General features: G+C 47.1%; 3 protein-coding genes across 4 annotated transcripts; all 3 read right to left on the reverse strand.

Annotated features, from left to right (window-relative positions):
- Positions 1-453: 453 nt before the first annotated feature.
- On the reverse strand, positions 454-5781 carry LOC6588442 (protein glass). Its single transcript, XM_002013776.2, has 5 exons — positions 5509-5781; positions 3824-3960; positions 3382-3512; positions 1832-3318; positions 454-1737 (listed from the first exon to the last, which is right to left on the reverse strand). The coding sequence occupies exons 2-5, from the start codon at positions 3867-3869 to the stop codon at positions 1623-1625; spliced, it is 1779 nt and encodes a 592-aa protein (XP_002013812.1). The 5' UTR covers positions 3870-3960; positions 5509-5781; the 3' UTR covers positions 454-1622.
- Positions 5782-11630: 5849 nt separating this feature from the next.
- Positions 11631-14830, reverse strand: LOC6588415 (retinol dehydrogenase 14). 2 transcript variants are annotated; one of them, XM_002013777.2, is made up of 4 exons: positions 14078-14084; positions 13876-14017; positions 12585-12723; positions 11631-12518 (listed from the first exon to the last, which is right to left on the reverse strand). In XM_002013777.2, exons 2-4 carry the CDS (start codon positions 14014-14016, stop codon positions 11788-11790), a joined length of 1011 nt encoding a protein of 336 aa, XP_002013813.1. In that variant the 5' UTR covers position 14017; positions 14078-14084; the 3' UTR covers positions 11631-11787. The 2 variants fall into 2 exon arrangements, with proteins under 2 accessions (XP_002013813.1, XP_026844121.1); XM_026988320.1 differs by lacking the exons at positions 13876-14017; positions 14078-14084 and adding an exon at positions 14689-14830.
- A 1488-nt stretch (positions 14831-16318) lies between these two features.
- Positions 16319-19723, reverse strand: LOC6588404. The gene is made up of 3 exons (XM_002013778.2): positions 19409-19723; positions 19021-19344; positions 16319-18953 (listed from the first exon to the last, which is right to left on the reverse strand). The coding sequence occupies exons 1-3, from the start codon at positions 19717-19719 to the stop codon at positions 16667-16669; spliced, it is 2922 nt and encodes a 973-aa protein (XP_002013814.1). The 5' UTR covers positions 19720-19723; the 3' UTR covers positions 16319-16666.
- Between the last annotated feature and the right edge of the window lie 171 nt (positions 19724-19894).

Raw genomic sequence — 19894 nt, forward strand, 5'->3', positions numbered from 1 at the left:
ACCCGCGAGAGCATTGCTTCCACGCACATCGGAACTCCTTGAGATAATTCTCTTTCTGGTGACACTTCTGATGTGTATTGCGATCGTAGCGGCTTGCGAACACCTCCTGGCAGAAAAGGCACTCGTAGAAATGATCCTCTTGGTTCTCTCTTAGTCGATTGCGGTGATGTTTTTGGCTGGTCGAAGCCGAACCTCTTGACTTATTCGAGTCCTGCACCAAAGGTAAAGGGTCGGGCGGCTTCACCTCCGGCGTGGCATAAACATAATCCAGCACCAGGCTCAGGCCCAAGGACATGGATACAGCCATACAGCTGGGAAAAGACGAAAATTCCATACTTCAGTTCTCCTAAAGCCCCGTTGCAAGTAGTCACCTTTTGCACTCAGGCACGTCGGCCATTAATTGATTAGTAATTCCTTTTAACAAAAGCTGTCAAAAATAAAGTAGGGGTACTCTGTGTTGCAATAACTTTATAAATACTTTTCGATATTTATTATTCATACTTTGCTTGGTATACGCAAACGTTGGCTTAGATCAATCAAAGCACCTGTCCTAAATGTAAACTTAAACGCTAAAACTATTTATATGATTAACTTGTAAGTGTGTCTGTGTGTGTTTAAATTTTCTCATTTTGGGTGCTGCTGTGTTGTGAGTGTGTATCCATCTGACTTAATGTCTACTTCGTTGGCTAATTTTTTTGAATAGATTTATGCGTGTTTTTCAACTACCTTACATGCGTACGAATGTACTCTATATGTATATATGAATGCTATGCGAATATAATAAATACAATATGTATATATGTCTATATGTATGCATGTATGTACAGTGAAGCACTTAGGGCTAAACCGGATACGGATCCGTCGCGATATTTGCTTAATTATCCTCGATCCAACAGAAACATCAATTTGAGCATTTTCAACTGCATTCTGGGGCGGCACTTGGAGGCTCTCTCTCTCTCTTTGAATATTTAATGTTTTACCGTTAACAACTTTTTAAGTACCTACTTGATTTATCCCTTGCAGTGTAATGATATTCTATTAAACAATCCGAAATAATTCATAATCAGTGTGGCTCATTTGAAATTTTAAGGTTAGAATAATCCAATGCACATCAAATGCTGCTTCAAGAATACCTTTAATATTTAGTTCAGTTTGTGTTTAAATGACTTTGCTGAAACCAATGAAAAGTGTTTTTTGCAAGGATAAATCATCTCCACCATTCGAATTTGGCTGTTGGGCCATTGTTCCGTTGTTCCATTTTCATGAACTTTGTTCTGGGCGTGTGTACCTGGTAGATGCTACCTATATCTGTATATGTATATTTATCCCTATAAGTATGTCCCTATATGTCTTATGGGGCTCTAGTAGAAACGCTCGAACTTGGGCGGCTTGTTGAGTGCGCAGAAATAATACCCTGAATAGTTTTGTGTGGCGCCGGGTGGAGTGTAGTCGCTGATGCTGTAGTTCCCGTAGTCGTAGTTGCTCATGTGGGAGTGGCCGTGTGCGTGGGCCTGGTGGTGGTGCTGATGTGCTGCGTGCTGGTGGTGCACATGATGTAGATGATTCGGGTGCTGGTGCGGGGGGTGATAGTGCTGAAAACCGCCTGCACTGCGTGGCTTTTGTCATGTGAGGAGGCTGCTGCCACCACCGTTGCTGCCACTGCCGCTGCTGCTGCCATTGTTGTTGTTGTTGCCATGGACGCGCATGTGCCGATTGAGGTTGCCCGACTGCGAGAACCTGTGTGGGAGAGTGAGGAGTGGTCCGGTGGTACGGAAAAATCAGTTCCAGTTTAGCCTTTCGGCAGGGGAATCCCCGGGCTTTCGGCACTTACCTGAGCAGGCACAGCTTGCACTGGTAGGGCTTCTCGCCGCTGTGGATGCGCAGATGCTTGGTCAAGGTGGAGCTGTCCGAGAAGGACTTCTTGCAGGAGGAGCAACGGTACGGCCGCTCCCCGGAGTGCGTGCGCATGTGCGTGGTGACGCTGGAGCTCTGCGAGAAGCGTCTATCACAAATGGGACAGCGGAACGGCTTCTGGCCGGTGTGTGTGCGTACGTGGGCCGTCAGATTGGCGGCCTGGGAGAAGCTCTTGTTGCAGTCCGGACAGCGATACGGCCGCTCGCCAGAGTGGGTGCGTAGGTGCGTCTTCAGTGTGCTGGGCCGGGCGTACGTCTTCCCGCAGAGTCGGCACAGATTCGGCTTCAAGTCGCCGGCGGCGCTGCCGTCCCCATCCTCGGTGCTGTCCTCCCCATCGTCGTCGAAGGCAGATAGTCCCAGCCCCAATGCCGACGCCCCCACCTGGTACCCGCTCCCGGGGCTCTTGTGGGGCGGCGTGTAGCTCTGGCCTCCACCCACGCCCGCGGCATAGTAGCCCAGCGCGGCGGATGTGCTGGGGGCAGGCGGCGACGGCGACTCCTTGTCACCGACGGCCAGCGGCGGCAAAGATCCCAGTCCTGTGGGTGTCGGGACAGGCGCACGGAAGTCCGCCGTGAAAGAGTAGGTGGCCGAGGCAGGGTAGTGGGTGGGACTCAGCAGCGGCGGGTATAGCACATTCACCGCCGAGGAACTGCTGGGTGGCGTCCAGTTCATCTGTGAGCACTGCATGGGCACTCCTGTGCCGTCGGCGGCCCCGTAGCCGTGGTGCATGGTCATGTTCATGCTCACGTTCACACTCATGCTGGGGTACATGGCCGCTGCGGCTGTCGGGGCACTGGGTCCCGCCTCATAGTAGCACGAGCCGCTTCCGGGACCGCCTCCGTTGCTGCTGCTGCCTTGGAGGAGCGTGTTTCCGCCGTGCGATGCCTGGTTCTGCGCTTGCTGCGAGTGCAGGTGCTGGTGATGCTGGTGCTGGGATTGGTGGTTGCCATGTCCGTGCTGCTGGCCACCGTTGGGCGAGATGAGCATCTGGTGGGGATGGACGGTGTAGGACAGCGAGGCCTGGTGCGGATTGCCGGTGAAGTTGTAAGAGGCGCCGCACGGCGAGAAGGGGAACAGGCTGGGCAGCGGGTCAATGTCCAGGGGCGGCAGGCCGGGAAAGGTGGAAGCCATCTCGTCGGTGCTCCAGTAGCTGTTGCTGCCGTTGCCGGCGTTGTTGCCGCTACCTGCACCGGTGCCCGTTAGATTGCTGCTGCTGCTAGCCGGCGGAGTGGTGTTGATCTGGATGTGGCCACCGCCGCCGCTGATACCGATGCCGATTCCAACGCCGATGGTGGGATCGAAGCAGCCGCCGCAGTCGAAGTCGCTGCTGGTGAGCGAGGAGATGGGCAGGGCGGTGTTGCCTTGGCAGGACAGGCAGCCGACGCAGGATGCAGCGCACTCTTGCTGTGGATGGACGGATACGCGACCGGTTAGGACTTGACAGGACGAGCGGAAAAACGGAAATACCTGCGGACTGTCCAGCGCCAGGCCGAATAAGGGATTGTTGGGCACATAGCCCGTCTCTGGTTCCACGGGACCTCCGTTTGAGACATCGCACGATATGTACATAGCTCCACCCTCTTGATCTTCCAGGGAATCTGCGCAGGTGAGAGGACATGCAAAGGGGATAAGAAATCGAGTGGTTAGCCCGCTGGAAAGCTGTCAGAGATGCCCGCAAGCCAAGCGTATTCCCCAGGCACGTTTCGCGCGCGTTCCACCGCTGCAGCAACCACTGTGCGCTCAACGAAACTCCGCCCCTTGAGCCGCGCACGACTCGCACGCGCACACAAACGCAGACACAGAAACGAATACAGATGAATGCCAGCCCGCCATTTGCTTTGCTCTTCATGCGGGGTCTCTGTATCTGAATCTGTGTATCTGCGTGTGTGTAGCTCACAAACACACTCACCCAGAATTATGTTCAAGAGTCTGGAACCTTTATATAACAATCCCATGACATGACTCCAGTTCTGGAACGTTTGAAATCAGCGTTTGGCGTTTTGTTTCTGCTTTTCCTACGTTTCATGTTGTGGCCTTAGTTTCCAACTGAAAAATCAATTACAAATTAATCAACTGAAAATGATCAATCCTTTATCCGTCATTTGTATTTATTGGAAAAAGGAATGGCTTCTGTATTCTCAAAAAATAGGTACATACATATATAAATTAATAACAGGGCCCTTCTATCATTCTGGATTGTGCTCGGAAATCCTGAGTGAAATTTTAAGACTACATTTTTCATTTCACGTCTAACCAGAAATACTAATATTATTATATACGTTTGTTCGAATTAAGGTTCGTAAGTTTATTCGTACATATGTATATATAACCATTAAGATGCAAGATTGTTTTGAATTATTTGTACTTAAATTGAAGGAAGGAAAGGTTACAACGGATAACGAAGCTAAGTAATAAACCCGATTGATTTCATCTGCGTTATGAAAAAGATACTTATGAATATTATTAGACAAAAAAATAAAAGAATATAATGGACTCAATAGACCAATACGTCAAACATCGTATTCTGGTTCCTGCCTACAAACGCCCTAGAGCCTTGGCTTGGAAAATGTCTGCATGATAGCTGTGATACCACATTGAACAATTTTCCTCAAAACTACAATATAGGAGCACAGCCTAAAAGAGAATTTAAGTACCAGTACCCTGCTCAGCCGCACTAAGAGGCGAATTTGGAAGAAGAATGGAATTTGTTCCTGATGCAATATCTTTTTAGTTGTATAGTATAATGTATAGTATAATAATTCATAATTAATTAATAACATTTAAAAAAATTAAATATCCCTTCATTCTGAAATTATTTTGAAATGGGTCCAAAGTATTTTTTTTTACTACATTTAAATCGAAATTGCCACAGGAACGGTACAAAATTTAAAAATGTATCTGATTCAGTTCAAGTTTTAATTCCCATTTTTCTTTGCTTTAGTCAAGGATCAATTCGTTTTCTATTTAGTCCTACGAAGACAACACCAAAATGTAAATTTAAATGGCTTAAATATAAATATAAAAAAAATAGTGTTCGTTTCAATCTGGAAGTTTGGATATACTGGTATTAAATGGTTTTATGGTTACAAAAATCGAAACATAAATAAACATTTGAAAAAAAATTCTTCTAAAATGAAAGACTCAAAGACTGCTATTTTAGGTCGTGGCAGTCTAGGTGACTCCGATTCATACATACATATAACAATTTGTATTTACTCCATCTAATTCTTTACAAAGGCTAAACAAAATATATTACTTTCTTAGTTTTTCGTTAATGTTTCTTTTATAATTATTAATTATCCCTGATCTAGCCTAACAAAGTGAACCATAGCAATTGGAGCATATATGTAGCTGTTGTTTATTTAAATGATATTCTTTTTGCAAGTAGTTTTCGTATTTTCTCGAAAGAACACAATCTCCCTACAGATATCCAAAAGATCTTAAACCAGTTATTTTAGTTGTAATCCATAGGTCGATCAGGTTTGTTCTTGTGTCCAATGATTTTTCACCGATAGAGGATGTGACTTTTTGTTGGATACAACACTTTATTGGTTCTGCTTTAATTGAGATTGCAATACTTTTCCATTTTCGCACCTTCTGAATAGATTTGTCGATCTCATGATCTGTGGCACACAGAATTTACACTTTATTACAACATTCACAGATTTACACGAATTTTTTGTAGAACTATATTAGATGGTTAGATTTCGATTATTTTGATGTCGAATTGGGTTTCGGAATATCACACGATCGTTTGGGGGCTCTGTGGGGTTGTGGATGTGGAACTGTGTGGAACTGTTGTGCACGCTTTGAGTTCTGAGTTGGGTTCAGCGCCGAGTGCGGGGCAAGAAGCGACGACTTTTGGCGACGAGCATAAGACGGCAACTAATTGTCAGTCCCGGCTCGAGGCGTCTCAGCCCAATATCGTATCGACTGGCAGCAAAGCGACAACCACAGAGGAAGAAGCAGCAGCAGCAGAGGCTAGCGAACAAAAAAAAATACTCAGTTAATTACAAACAAGCGACAAAAGGGCGCAAAAGACAGGGCCGCAACAACAGTCTCACACTCTCGCTCGCACTCGCACAGGAGGAGGCAGATACGAGTGCGGTGCGGGTATAATGACACAAGTAGCCAAGTACCGAGCGCTACACATGAGTGGCACACACATCCCCTGCCTGCCACATACCCATCCCTGGCCGGCAACCACCACAAAGACGGCCAACCAATGCGCTCCAGCAACGGCAGTGCCGGCTTTTGCGGCTACTACCCTGTACCTCTACCCTCTTCCGATACTGACTCGACCCGACCCGTCACCGATCCCGCCCAGCCCCCGCACAAGCCAGTACCAGTGGCAGTCCCAGTCCCAGAGCCCGTCCCAGGCCCATTCATACGTAGCAGCAACAGCAACAGCAGCAACAGCGGCAGCAGTTTTCAGTAGTTTTTATTTGTCACCCAATATCTGTACGGCTCGACACCAGACACCAACCAGAGCTGGGATGTGGATGTGGAAAGGAAGGGCTGGACGGGGTCTGGCTCTGTACTGGCGACCATTGATCGATCGTCTTCGTCGGCATTCTGCTTCCTTCGTTCCATTCTTTTGTGGTTAAATGTGTTTCTGCCGCCTGACGACAGTCCATCAGGCCAAGTCAGCCACGCAACCCCCTGGCTGCCCCCTGGCTGCACCCCCTCTCTGCTTATGCTAATGCTTCTGTATCTTTGTATCTTTGGCTGCTGATTTCATTTGTAGCTCAGCCAATGACGATTTTGCATAGGTCTGTCTGTCTATCGATCGTTGCTCTTGTCGCACGGCGAGCAATTGCGAATAGTTTGACTGTCATCTGATATTCCGATTTGTGGTTGCAGCAGCCAGCAGCCAGCAGCCAGCAGCCGGCAGCCGAAGAGGAAGAAAACAGCAGACAAGAAATAACAATTATGAAATTCGATTGTATTAAGCTTTAAGCCGAGATATTCCCCATTTGAAGAGAGATCCCTGTTTAAGCCAAAAAGTTCACACGCCCAAAACCGAATTCACTCATTGACGGAATCAGTTGAGTGTAAAGGCTTTCAGTGATCTGATACACACATACGAGTACATGTATTGTAAAGACTCCCCCATATCATTTTACATCTGCGATGAGAATTTCAGGTCAAACTGAACATCAACGCCGCGTCGTGTGTGTTAAAATCAAAGTCTGACCAGATCCGAACCAGTTTTCGGTTCAGTCTCAGTCTCAGTCTCGGTTTCAGTTTCAGTTACAGTTTCATGTCAACAACTTGGTAAGGACCTGCCCGAATCCGCTCCGAGCCTGGTTCTACTGCTGCCGACTGTCAGAACGCATTAGGATCAGATCACGGATCAAGGCTCGCCTGAGCTCTGGCGCTGGTAGCCACGTCTGGCCGGGGTATCAATAGCAATTAGAACGCATCTCAGGTGGGTTCAGGTGTCAGCTGATCAAACGGCTATAGCATCACCCTCCGCTCTCACTCCCACTCCCTCTCTCTCAGTTAACCACAAAAGCCAAAGAATCTGTGAGTTTGTGGCAAATTAAGCAGAAGGGTAAACAAATTTGACCACCCTCTCGGGGACCTGTTATCACACCAGCTCATCAACATCATCGTCCACCTTATCAACCACCTTATCATCCACCTTCCCTCTATCCGTGGATGAGCACGTGAACTTGTTTGCTGAGAGGCTCAGCCGCGGTTGCTTCTGTTTACTTTGCGTATTTAACTTTCCAAACAATAAGAGGACATGATCCTGCTCTGCTGCTGCTGGTCCTCCGCCCAAACCACAGCACCACCTCCTCCTCCCACCCAGCTGGGACTCTAGTGTTGCCACCAGCAACACGAATTTTCACTCATGTTCCTTTTGCCTTATATATTTCTGTTCTGTTCTGTTCTGCTCTGTTCTGTTCTGTTCTTTTCTGTTCGGTTCTGTGTTCTGTTGTGTATTGGCGAGGCTTCAAAAATCAATGAAATACTTTTCGGGTGGCACTGGTGTGGCTTCCCTGGGTTTTGGCTGCGCTTTGCTTTTTATGCTGGCTGGCACTCAAGTCATTCAACATGTTAATGCCATTCGGTCATATTAGATGCCGGCTAAAATGAGCCAAACAGGCGCCCCCAACAGAGACATGGTGAAGGAGGAGGAGGAGAAGCAGTTGCAGAATGAAGGCAATTTCTGGCGCTTATTTCCACAATATTGTAGGTCTAGACTCTAGAGTAGCACTCCTTTTCCTAATTTATTAAGACGTCTCTCGAGTCTTTTAATTAAGTAACAATCAGCTCCTCTTTTTCCTCGAGTGGGTTTTGTGGTCAATAAACTATGTGTTAAAGGACTACCTTATCCACAGCAGCTCTTTTATGACTCTCAGTTACCAAAAAGCTATTGGAATATGAATTTAATCATTACACACTTAAAATACCATTTACAAATTAGAAAGCCTTCAGTTAGTAAGCTACTAATTCTATATATTTTATTTTAAAAGCAATCGAAAATTCAGGAACGAAATAATAAAGATTCAAAAAATTGTTAGGGTATGGTATAAGGGATCCCAATAAATGAATATTATTTTTTAACCCATTCAGCCCTTTAGTTCCTAAATTTGGAGTCTCAAAACTATGCCGATGAACCCAGACATTATTAATGGAATAAAAAGGAATTAAAGGAATCTCACGTATCCATCACTTGCTTTAGTCGTTTAAATCGAATGCATTTTTTCAATATTCTGCTTCTGCCTCGATTCTTCTTTTGGTTCCATTATTAAATAGTTAAAGAGTTCTCCGAGGAACGCCATCTTTTGTGCTTACATATATGGTATTTGGGAAGCCCTCGTCAAAATATCTACAACTGGAGTGCAATATATGGTTTCTATGATTACAATTTTGAAGTTATTCGACGCATTCAGTGAGAACAACTGCTCGGACTATACTACACCCCCGCCTCCAGGGAGTATCGATGACCGCTTGACAGGCACAGCCGTTGCCAGAACCAGGACCGAGCCTGATGAGCAGGACGAACAGAAGTCAGCACTGGTGCCCTGACAGCTGTACGAGCCGGGTTTGGATCGGATCGGGACTGTCGCATAACCCACTTCTTATTAAAAACCTAAGCCTGCTTATTAAATGCGCGCGACTTATTCAAAACCAGAAGGAGAGGGAGAGGGAGTGGGAGGACTGTAAAGGACTCTCTCCCCCACTCGAACTCGAAAAGGAGAAAACTACTTGAATTACAGTTGAACTTGGCCACAACAATGTCCGTCCTGCAGCTACACTTGAGTGGAGCGCGCCAAATTGAATTTCTGTAAGTCGATACTTTCTGGGGGGGATATTCGTTGCCAGAAGGAGCAGCAGCAGCAGAGGAAGGAGGAGCAGACCAGAAGGGTTTGTTCGTGTCTTAGTTTCCCTTATCAATAGACGACGACTGCTCCGTGTGACAGATACAAGCCAATGCAGCAATATAATGGGATTCTCTGTTTATTTTTTATTAGAGAATCACTTCCGCAAACAACTGAGGAGGAGATCCAATAGAGACAACAGGGATTCCCACAGTAGCGGGTAGAGGGCGTAGACGGACAATTATCTGCGGTGCTGACGTCCGTCAGTCACGTTCCGCTTTCAGCGATGCGTTTTTGGCAAACCGCAAATGATTATCCTGTAATCCTTTGGATAAATATTAAGTTTCAATTAGGCCTGTTAACATATTATTAGCCACCGATCATGATTATCATTATCATTATATTATCCTTGGCGCCGACACCGCCACCGCCATCGCCACTCACCGGCAGCGCAGGACACGTGCCAAACGAGGCGAGGCGGTGATAACAATCTACCGCAACCCTCTTCTGGCCCTTGAGCGAGGGAAAGCCGCAGCCGCAGCCGCAGTAGAAGATGCGACTGCAATTTTGTCAGATTATGTCTGCCAGTTAATTCCCCAGTGTACGGGTATATCCCTTGCCTGCCTCTTGCCTCCCCCGACCACCCCTGAATCGCTGCCCCTGCGCTGCCACGCCTCTTCAACAGGTGAGGAGCGCATTGTGTGAGAATTTTTCGGTCAGCAGTCCAGCTCTTCATCGCTTTCTCCTGTCCTACCATCCCCATCGGATCGGATATATCGGATTACATTACCCGATTGGCGCTGTGATTTGTCGCTTTTAATAATTCTCATGAACTGAAATTGAAACGATCCAACAGTCCTCTCCAGCAGTCCTGCCAGGCAATCACAAACCTCTCTAGAGGTGTTTCACTAGATTTTAATGTAACCAACTAAAAGATTGTTGAGACAGGTTACTCGAAGAGTTTAGAGATACATATATATTGATTTTGTGGCGATCTTGGCTGTGTTTAAAAAACAGAAAGAATCGTTTCGGATATATTCTTGATATACATATGCCTAGATCTCAGAGACTATAAGAGCTATAGAAACAAAATTATGTATTAATTGTGTGCAACTTTTTGTTCCATAGATATTTTTTATATGTGAACTTCCATTCTGGCGTTCAATAAAAATGGTGTAGCGCTATATTCACCAAAAATATAACAACAATAGAACGAAGATGGGAGAAGGAGATTGGGTAGGACTATCTGTATAAAAGTGTTTGTGATAATATATGAAATATTTAGCGTTAATTATTTAAATTATTAAATGAAAAAACCTTTTCTGTGTTTTTTTTTTTTTTGTAATAATTTTTACCATTAGCCAAGAGCGGGCCAATTTTATGGGAGACTTTGACGAACAACTTTTCTTAAAAATTATCATTCTTATAGGAAATAATAGTAATGGGAAATAAGACTATAGAAAAGTAAGCTAAAAGTTAATGAAATTATATATCATTTGGGTAAATTAGTTAACTTTTATAAGATTTAGGAAATAATATCGGGACAAAACTAAATGGAAATCTGTTTTCATTGACTTCTAATGTTTTTGGGCCTGGTATACCTTTTGGCGGAAATGCCCATATGAAGTTCTGAACGCTGTGAGCCTCGGATGCAGGATGATCATTCTATACTATTTCTGTATTTTTTCCCGAAAAATCTTACCATCCTATTTGAGCATCATACCTTTAAATGTATGGTTTTTCTTAGACTTGTAAGCATATTCTGAAATAAGTTAGAAGGAGGGGGCAACTACACATGTACGTCCACAAGCAAGCGGTTAATGTTAGTCTTATATCAATATTCCACAAAATTGTTCTTGTTTTACTCTGCGAACCAAACCATACCGAACCAAAACTTTTCGAAGAGATGCCTGAGCCTGTGGTATCAAACGCTAAAAAACTGTTCATAATTTTTTACAAACGATACCTTAAACGTAATCATTTTCTTCGAATTTTCCTGAGTTTTATGTTTTTATAAACATCCAAGAATTAAAAATACCTTGCTTTTTAATCCCCAAATCTACCAGAAGAAGTTGGTTGTGTTCGAAGCATCAATATGGTGTTGCATAGCGTAGTTAAGATCACGTTATACCGACTATTGCAAAAATGCTTATGCGTCTCTAATGTTCACGTATTCGTATTACGTATTCTGTACATGTTGGGGCGTCTGGCTCTCCAGCTTATTACTACCATAATACTGAATATAATCAAAACGACTACATTGAAATAATTACCGATGGAATGTATGATTGTACCGATGTAAAGGCATTTTGAATACCTTTCATTGAGCTTTGGCCTTTCATTTGTGTCGAACAAGTACTCTTCATTTCATCACAAACCCAGTTGAATATTTATACAGAACTTTATTTTTTTAAATGAAAAACTTAGGCTACATTGAACTCCCCCTTAATTACAAAAAATCAAATCAGTTGAATGGGCATACGTGGAAAGAATCTATTGCTATGCATTAGCAGACGTAGGCGCTGGAGCCCATGCCAGCTTAGATCTTGGGATCCTGGGGCGTTATCTTGGCGATCTTGAGGGACTCCTCCCAGATCTTGCGGCCCTTCTCCTCGTCGAGGGCGGCGGCATTGAGGGTGGCCTCCTTGCAGTCCATGAAGTACTTGCCGTTAACGTTAGCAACCTCATCGGACGTGGCCAAGTAGATGGTGGTCTGGGCACCAGCCTTGGTGGTCTTGAAAAAGCCCTTCGTGATGGCCATCATTGGCAGGTTAAGGGGGAACGGCACGTTGCGCCAGATGCCCGAGTCGATCATTCCCGGATGCAAGAAGTTCACGGTCACCCTGGTGCCCTCCAGGCGCTTGGCCAGCTCGCGGGCAAAGTAGATGTTGGCGAACTTGGAAACGTAATAGAGGTAGGCGGCCGGGAAGCTGCCCACGGGGTTAAGCTTGTTGAGATTGACCGACGACAGGCGGTACAGCTCCGAGGCCACAATGACAATGCGAGCTGGGGCGCTCCTCTTCAGCAAATCGATAAGGAGGTGGGTCAGCAGGAAGGGTCCGTAATGATTGGTAGCCATGGTCAGCTCTACGCCGTCCTCGCTGGTCTGGCCGCGGAAGGCCAGAGCCATGCCGGCGTTGTGGATGAGTACGTCTATCTTGGACTCCGTCTTCACGATGTCGGCGGCGAACTCGCGCACCGACTTTTGGGAACCCAGATCCAGCTTCTTGACCACAATCTTGTTGTTGTTCGTCTCCTTGACGATTTCATCTGTCGATTGGTAAGCATCTCTTAGTAAATAACTTGATTCTATATATTATTTTTAGATTGACTTACCCTTGACTGCATTTGCCGTCTCCAGGTTCCTGCAGGCCATAATGATGCGTGCTCCGCGACCAGCCAGATCCTTGGCGGTCTCCTTGCCAATGCCGCTGTTGGCGCCAGTGATGATAACGGTTTTGCCCTCCATTTTTGTCTGTAAACGATGTCAAAAGTCAATCAGTTAATATGGGACCGGCACTGGGACTGAGATGGAATCAACAAGGTCTGGGGCGGGTCTGAACAATCTAAACAGCAACAATTATCAAAATAATCACAGTCTCTGACTTGAATGAGGGTTTGGAACGTGTATCTTCTTGTTTTCATACCCATTAACGGCGCTTTTAATTGCACCCCAGTGGGGAACCCGAGAGCTGAGAGCTCAGAACTTTCCGCTGACTCAAATTCTCTAATCTGGTAATCGAGACGCAGATGCAATGCATAATATACTGGCGAACAGGTGGTAACTGTATCTATGAGATACAATTTGTGAGTAAATTATACACCTCTATCTGCACCCAAGAGATGTGACGTACTCGCATCTGTCCGAAGTACATATGTACTGAAATATATGCACATTTAAGTTGACGCGTCACAGCGGGCAAGGCAATTACAAAATTGCGTTGAGATTCGTAGAGAATGCGGTTAAGATTGTTTGGATTGTTTACAGATCGAATAGCCGAGTTCCAGATAGAGGCTCTGCTAAACTCTGGCAAATTCCACAATCGGAGATCGTTGATATCGTTATAGATATATCAGTTTTCCTAATAATACTATGTTTATTATCGAAGAGAATCCAAAAGCTATAGTTATAGTAAATATGGCATGATAACTAATTAAGAATATTGAAACCAGTTCATGTGTCAAGCAACGATTCACTCCGAAACATTAGGCAAAACAACCCCATTGAACTCAGTTTCATGGGGGCTTTTCCACATTTAAAGCCATTTTCTTCAGCTACATGGGTATGGTATAGATGGTATAGATATGCATGTGTGTGTAGATATTTAATACACAGAAAACTCGAATTTTCACAATCTATCTTTAGCATTTAATCCCTATCTGTCTAAGTCGTAGTCTCAGCGTGCATATGAAAGACAGATTCGCACACCGGTCTGAGTATGGAGCCCCTGCCCTGAATACAGAATCTCAAAAGAATTTCAAACGGAAGTGGCTGGGACACAAAGTCCAAGTCCAAGTCATGTCACGATTTGAACGATCGGGGCTGTTTTGGGGGGAGTTTGGGCTGGCTGTTTTGGCTTTTTGGATATGTGGGAGCTTAGAGGGGGGGAGGGGGTGGTTGCGTTACCTCGGTGAAACAACGTCCCGCCGTAATGCGCAAGTAGAAGCGAATGCTCATCAGGGTGGCCGCAATGGCCGCCGAGATTGTCAGGAGAAAGATGTCGCGCACATAGTGCTCGGTTGGCAACCAACCGAAGACGAAACCCATCCTATAAATATGATGGCGTGTTATGTATTTGTGACAATATGGAAATCAGTTTATATAATACTTAGTTTTGAGGCAACACAGGCCAGACGACGACGGACACGACTCTCTTAAGGTAACCCCAAAACCCAAACCAGTTTGGCTTTGGGTTATTTGGACTTTTTTCGGTTTACCGGTCCGGTTCGTCTGGACCCAGACATCTATCAATTTTACAATAGCTATGAAATCGATTTGTAATGTCGAAATTTACACTTTCACTTTCACACATGTGCGTAATTATGATGGCTTATTATTACGTATTTTTAACGCTGTCTGTAGCCGAAATCAAAGTTCATTGGCGTCCAAACGAAAGAAGTTGGGTAAGAAGAGAGAAAGAAAGTCTGAAATTTCATGTTGTCGAGTGGAGTCGAGTCGAGTTGTGTTTTCGTTTGAGTCGCTTTTGGTGTTGCGTTTTTCCCTGTCCACGTCACAAAAGATTTCTTCAAGACTGGCTCTGGTTACGCTTCCGTGCGCCGCTCGCTCCCCTTCCAGTGCGCCCAGGCACCCCGCCCCGCCCCTGAGTGCAGTCTCAGCCAGGCCGAGAAAGAGAACTGACCCGTTTTAGTGTCTTGTTGGCTGAATTTGGCCCAGAAGATCACTTGGCCAGAGCTCACGACAAGTTTAATGAACACTCACCTGTTTTGGTCCGGACTGATCTATAGTCTGCTGCAACTGCTTGTGGCCTGCACTTTGGACTAGCTCTAGCTTCGGGGAGCGGTACTGATTGGAACGGAACTCTGGGGATCCACACTGAAATACTGAAACAACCTTCGCCTTGAACGCTCGCTCAGAGACTGACGGATCGGAGCCGAGGCTGCGGATCGGATCGTCTCCACTTATTGGTATTGTTATAGTCGCTATGATAGTTGCTTTCGCTGCTCTTTCCTCTGTGGTTGTTGTTGCTGGCTGTCGTCGTGTTGGCCATGGTAACAGGTTGGCCGGCCCGGCGGAACAACTTAAAGCTTTGATTCAACGCCGCTTCTGTGGCGGAGAGTCGCTTCTCTGTGGATCCTCTTTGTGCCAGTCTTCGGCCAGGCCAGTCGGTCGGCTCTCCCAGTGGGGTCGCGAAGAGCGGCCTCAAAAAGAGCCAAGGTGAGCGAGTCTCAACGGCTGAGAGAGAGCTCAGAAGAGCTAGACAGCAGCGGGCCCTCTGGCGAGAGCTTTTGCAAGCTCTTGGATAATTACGGATGAATTATGTTGAAAATAATGAGGAATGTGTCAATTAAAAAATGGTAATAACCGTGAGTACACGAGTTTCAGAGAATGAAACGCAGATAGAGAAAAATAGAAGGCGAGAAAAAATCTGGTAAAACTAACTAAAAATGTATACAAATAATCCAAACAGGCGCATTTAAACTTTATTTTAGACACAGAAAGACTGGCCCTGGAGCCGTAGACTGTGAGGTGCATGACCAGTGCTCTCTAGGCCCCATCAACACAGACAGACCTCATCTATCGACAAACAGAATTTGTTTTGATATTGCACTATGTATTGCATTTTTTCCAAATTTTGAATACTTAAACATCCAGGTACAAGAATTCTGAAGATTGAGAATTTGGAATTCTGAAGTGGAAAACTTGAAAATGGAAGGGAATCATGGTAACGGTAATAATGTCTCTCTCTCTCTCTCTCTCTCTCTGCACAAAGCAATGAAATGCACAACTGAAATAAGACCGTGCGGGAACGTTGTGTGTGATAGTCTTAATGACAGTATAATTATACTAAAGCGCCGGAATTAGTATCGGAGTCCAAGACTGCCGCATACTCTCTCAAACTCTCTCAGCGATCTCTATCAATTTTGCTCGCACTTGTCATGAAAGATGGGAAAAACATGAAGAGTGCTATGATGTAAATTCTTGCACTTTGTTTATCCCAAATTTTAAAATATTTTATCTGTTTACATTTTTCCGCTACAACTGTCTTTCTTATCTCATCTCAAACCAAGATGTACCTATATCGACCAACCTGAACAGGAATAAATATGTATACTTTATAGGGTCGGAAATGCTTCCTTCTCTTATATGTCCCTATACTCTTATAGTATCTGGTATAAGAACCGAGTAAGGAAGTAAGTCATAGCCATAGCCAATATCAATATCAATACACACAGTTTAGAAGCAGAAATTTGTTCTATATTACATATCAATCCTATTATATTTAGAAATCTCAGAAGTTCCATATATAAGTACATTCTTTTCCATACTTTTTCCAACATATGTACGTTCGATACATAGAATTTCCTTCTGACATAACTGAATGGCATAGCAGTTGGGATAAAGCGAAATAATATGTTAACTTTATAGTACATTTTAATTGTTTTGTTTCGTGTACAGTGGCATAGTATCTTCGATCTTCGAACAATATAAAAAGCCGATCGACCTAGCAAAAGCTTAATCAAAGCTCACCTAGTTCTCCGTCTTGTTGCTGCGTTTTTATTTGAAATAGATAATTACGGTTCCATTATCTAGAAAAATAGAATTCCACTAAGGTTGTTTAGGTGGTAATGTACATAAATACATATTTACACTAATTGCTAAGTTCACTCTGTACTTAATTTCAATTCCAATCTTCGAATACAAATAAACCACTTCAAGGACTCCTTTCGATCGCGTATTAATCGATGGAGTTACCGCTGACGCTCAAGGCAGGCCGGGATGGACCGGTTTCGGTGTCCAGGTGCTTGGTGAGGGTGTTGTACCACTCGCTCATGTGCCGCGAGACGATGTTCATGAAGCGGGAGACCTTCGACTTGACCGTCGACACCAGGGTGTCGGAGAGCGATGTCTTGCGGCTGGTTGTCGGAGTTCTGGTCTTGCTTATTCTCATGATTTTGGAATCTTTGGGGGGCTCCGTGGACTGTTCTGAAGTTGACTCCTCCACCGGCTGATCCACCTTGTATTCGTAAAAGGCGTAACGTCCCAGGGGCAGCATATCGTCCCGATCCATTTTGTCGATAGCGTTGGAGCGCACCTCATCGTCTGAATGATCGACGGACAGTGCGCGTCGCCGGCGCAGAGAGGGCATCTCCCACCAGGACGTGATGCTCTCGTCCGCCTTCTGGGTCAGCCGCTTAGGCTTTGGCACCGGTACTAGCGCATCCTTGGCTCCAAAATATTTCTGGTTAGTGGGTTTTTTAGCTGGCTCAGCCTCGAGGGAACTCTCCTGAGCATGCTCATCGTCCAACGGGAGCTCATGCTTGTGGATGTGGCTGAGGAAGTTCTTGCCCAATTCTCGCTGCGCCTGCAGGAAGTCGTTGGCTACATGCCCCATCTTCGCGGGACGACGCTTGGCTAGAGGCTCCACCTCCTCCTCAGGCTCTTCCTGCGGCATGGACTTGGTCTTGCTTATGCTGGCTTTGCTAGAGAAGGGTTCGGGAAAGAGCAAAGAGTTAAGGGTGGCCCCGAGGCTCAAGCGTTTGCTCTGCTTGGGTGCGGGTAGGGCCTCGAAGAACTCCGTGGGAAGTAGTCGCAGCTTTCCACGCCCCTCAGCCCTCTCCTGTGCCGGCATCGGCGCCTGCTCCCTATCCTGCTCGGGTTCTGTATCCTCTAGAGATCGTTGGATAATTTTGAGTTGTGTCTTGGACTTGGGCTTGTACTTCCTGTAGACAACTGGCTCCGCATCTTGCTCACTCTCCTCACCATCCACCGACTCGATGTGCCGCAGAAGGACATCGCCCTCGGGCAGGCGGGTGTAGGACGGCGGCTCCTCAGTCTGTTCGCCGAGCTTCTTGAAGAACTTCTCCTCGTCGAACTCATCGAAGTCGAACAGTGGCTTGGCCTTGCGCTCTGGCTTTCGGATCTCGGTGATCTTCTTGGTCAGCGCCGTTTTCTTTCCGTGCCGGTTGTAGAAGTAGGGACCGCCATAGTTGGCGGCACTGCGCCTGCCGCGTCGCTTGGCCACGTCGCGGGTCTGTTCCAGCACCTGGTGCAGCCAGGCCATGGCCTCGTGGGGCCTCACCTGCTGACTGGCTGCCTCCTTGCGCGCCTCTCGCTTGGCAGGAGCCAACGCTGTGGGCTGGTTGAACGGCTGCAGCAGCTGGTCCAGCAGGGAGTCGGTTTCCTGTTTGTCCAGCACGAATCGGCGGTTCCGGTTGATGGTGCTCTGCAGGGATCCTCTCGAGACGGCCGTCTCTTCGATCAGACGCTGGAGCAGTCGGTCCGCGGAGCTGTAGCGATTGGAGCGGCGTGCCTCCGTCGATGCCTCGCCGCTGGCGTCGCCAGTCTCGATCTCGGTGAACTGGCAGTGCTCCAGGTCGGCCGTGGGCAGGACCCAGAAGCCCACCGACATGCTCGGCGTGATCAGTTGTAGGGGCTTGCTGGCATCGTTGGCCTTGATCAGGGGCCGCAGAGTGGAGTTTAGGGTCAGCCTCACATTATTCAGCTGCACGCGACCATCCAGACCGGAGAGAACATACTGCCAAATCTCGCTGCTGGCGAGGCGTGTCATGCTCCTGACAGTGATCGTCATGGGCTGGTCCTCCGTGTTGACCACCATGAAGGCCAATCCCCCGGAGACGGCATTGGCGCAGTGCGTGTAGAGCTTGTTGCTGGGGGCGAAGAGGTTCAGCGGCCTGGCCGGGAACACCCGTGAACCCATGACCTTCTTGAACAACGCCGTCACATACAGTGAGAAGGTGGGGCGCTCAAAGTCTACGAGGGACATCCTCTTGAAGATCACATCAAAGCCGCTGCTGGCCGCATCTCCCAGGGTCTGGGCCCAGCGTAGAGCATCCGTGGTCTCGTCACCCAGCAGTCGCTTGCTGATGGCCTGGGCGGAAGAGGACCGCTCCTCAGGCAGAGTCAGCCACAGAGGGACGCGCAGCTGCTGAAGTGCCCTCAAAGCCGGATCGCTGTCGTAGATGTAGCTTCCCAGGCTGGACTGCGGAAGCATATTGGCAGGCCTGATAGAGTAAGGGAAGGGACGTCTTTAGGATCTATTCTATGGGAACCTTCAATGAGAGCACTCACTGCGTCCAGCCAAAGGCTGCATTCAAGTCCTTGGACATGTCCACGTATCTACGCGTCTCTTCCGCACTGCTGCCCGCGGAGATGTCTGCGCCCATCACCCGCCAGTCGTCCACGTACGGCTTGAAGGTGTCCGTCATCAGCTTGAGGGTGCGCAGCTCCTGCACGTAGTCCTTGGCCCGCGAGGTGCCAAAGTCCGTGCCCAGCTGCCAGATGCAGTCCGTGATGCCCACCATGTAGGAGCTGTTGAGTATCTTCAGGGTGTGCATCGAGTCCCACTCGTCCGGGGCATACGGCACGGGGATGATCATGGTCCAGTTAACAGCACTTAAAGATGGGAAAAAGATGCTTCCATTGGAATCCGGAGTCGGAGCGCTAGCCACAAACTTACCGCGTCCAGCGATTGAAGCCCTTCCATATGATTTTTGTGGGATTGCGCAGTCGGGTGGGTGCATTGGTGGCAAAGTAGAAGTCGCCCACGAACTTGATGTGAGCATCGCCGAGCAGAGTGGCCATGCTGGTCACGGCCTTCCTGTTCTTCCCGTCCAGGGCATCGTACAGATCCTCCGGACGCACGGCGAAGCTCACGAACTTCTCGTTCACGTCGTTGTAGGGACGATTCACGTGAAGCTGGACCAGGGTGTCCGCCCTGCAGACAACCAGCAAGGAGCACAGCAGCACAGCCAAATGAAGACACCGCATTTCCACGTATAGCATAAGAGAGACCTTTCCGGAGCTCGTTTGGCCCACAACTGGCCAGAGCTGCGCTCCGGTCCAAGCTAAATAACCTCGAGCGGGGCGACATTCGCGGGAAATAGTTTCGGATTCCGCAGCTGTGGCTCCACTAATTCCACTGAAATCTGCGGCCCTCGGCAAG

This window comes from Drosophila persimilis, unplaced genomic scaffold (genome assembly GCF_003286085.1).
Source record: "Drosophila persimilis strain 14011-0111.01,24,50 unplaced genomic scaffold, DperRS2 tig00000000-arrow-pilon, whole genome shotgun sequence".
In the NCBI taxonomy this organism is placed as follows: Eukaryota; Metazoa; Arthropoda; class Insecta; order Diptera; family Drosophilidae; genus Drosophila; species Drosophila persimilis.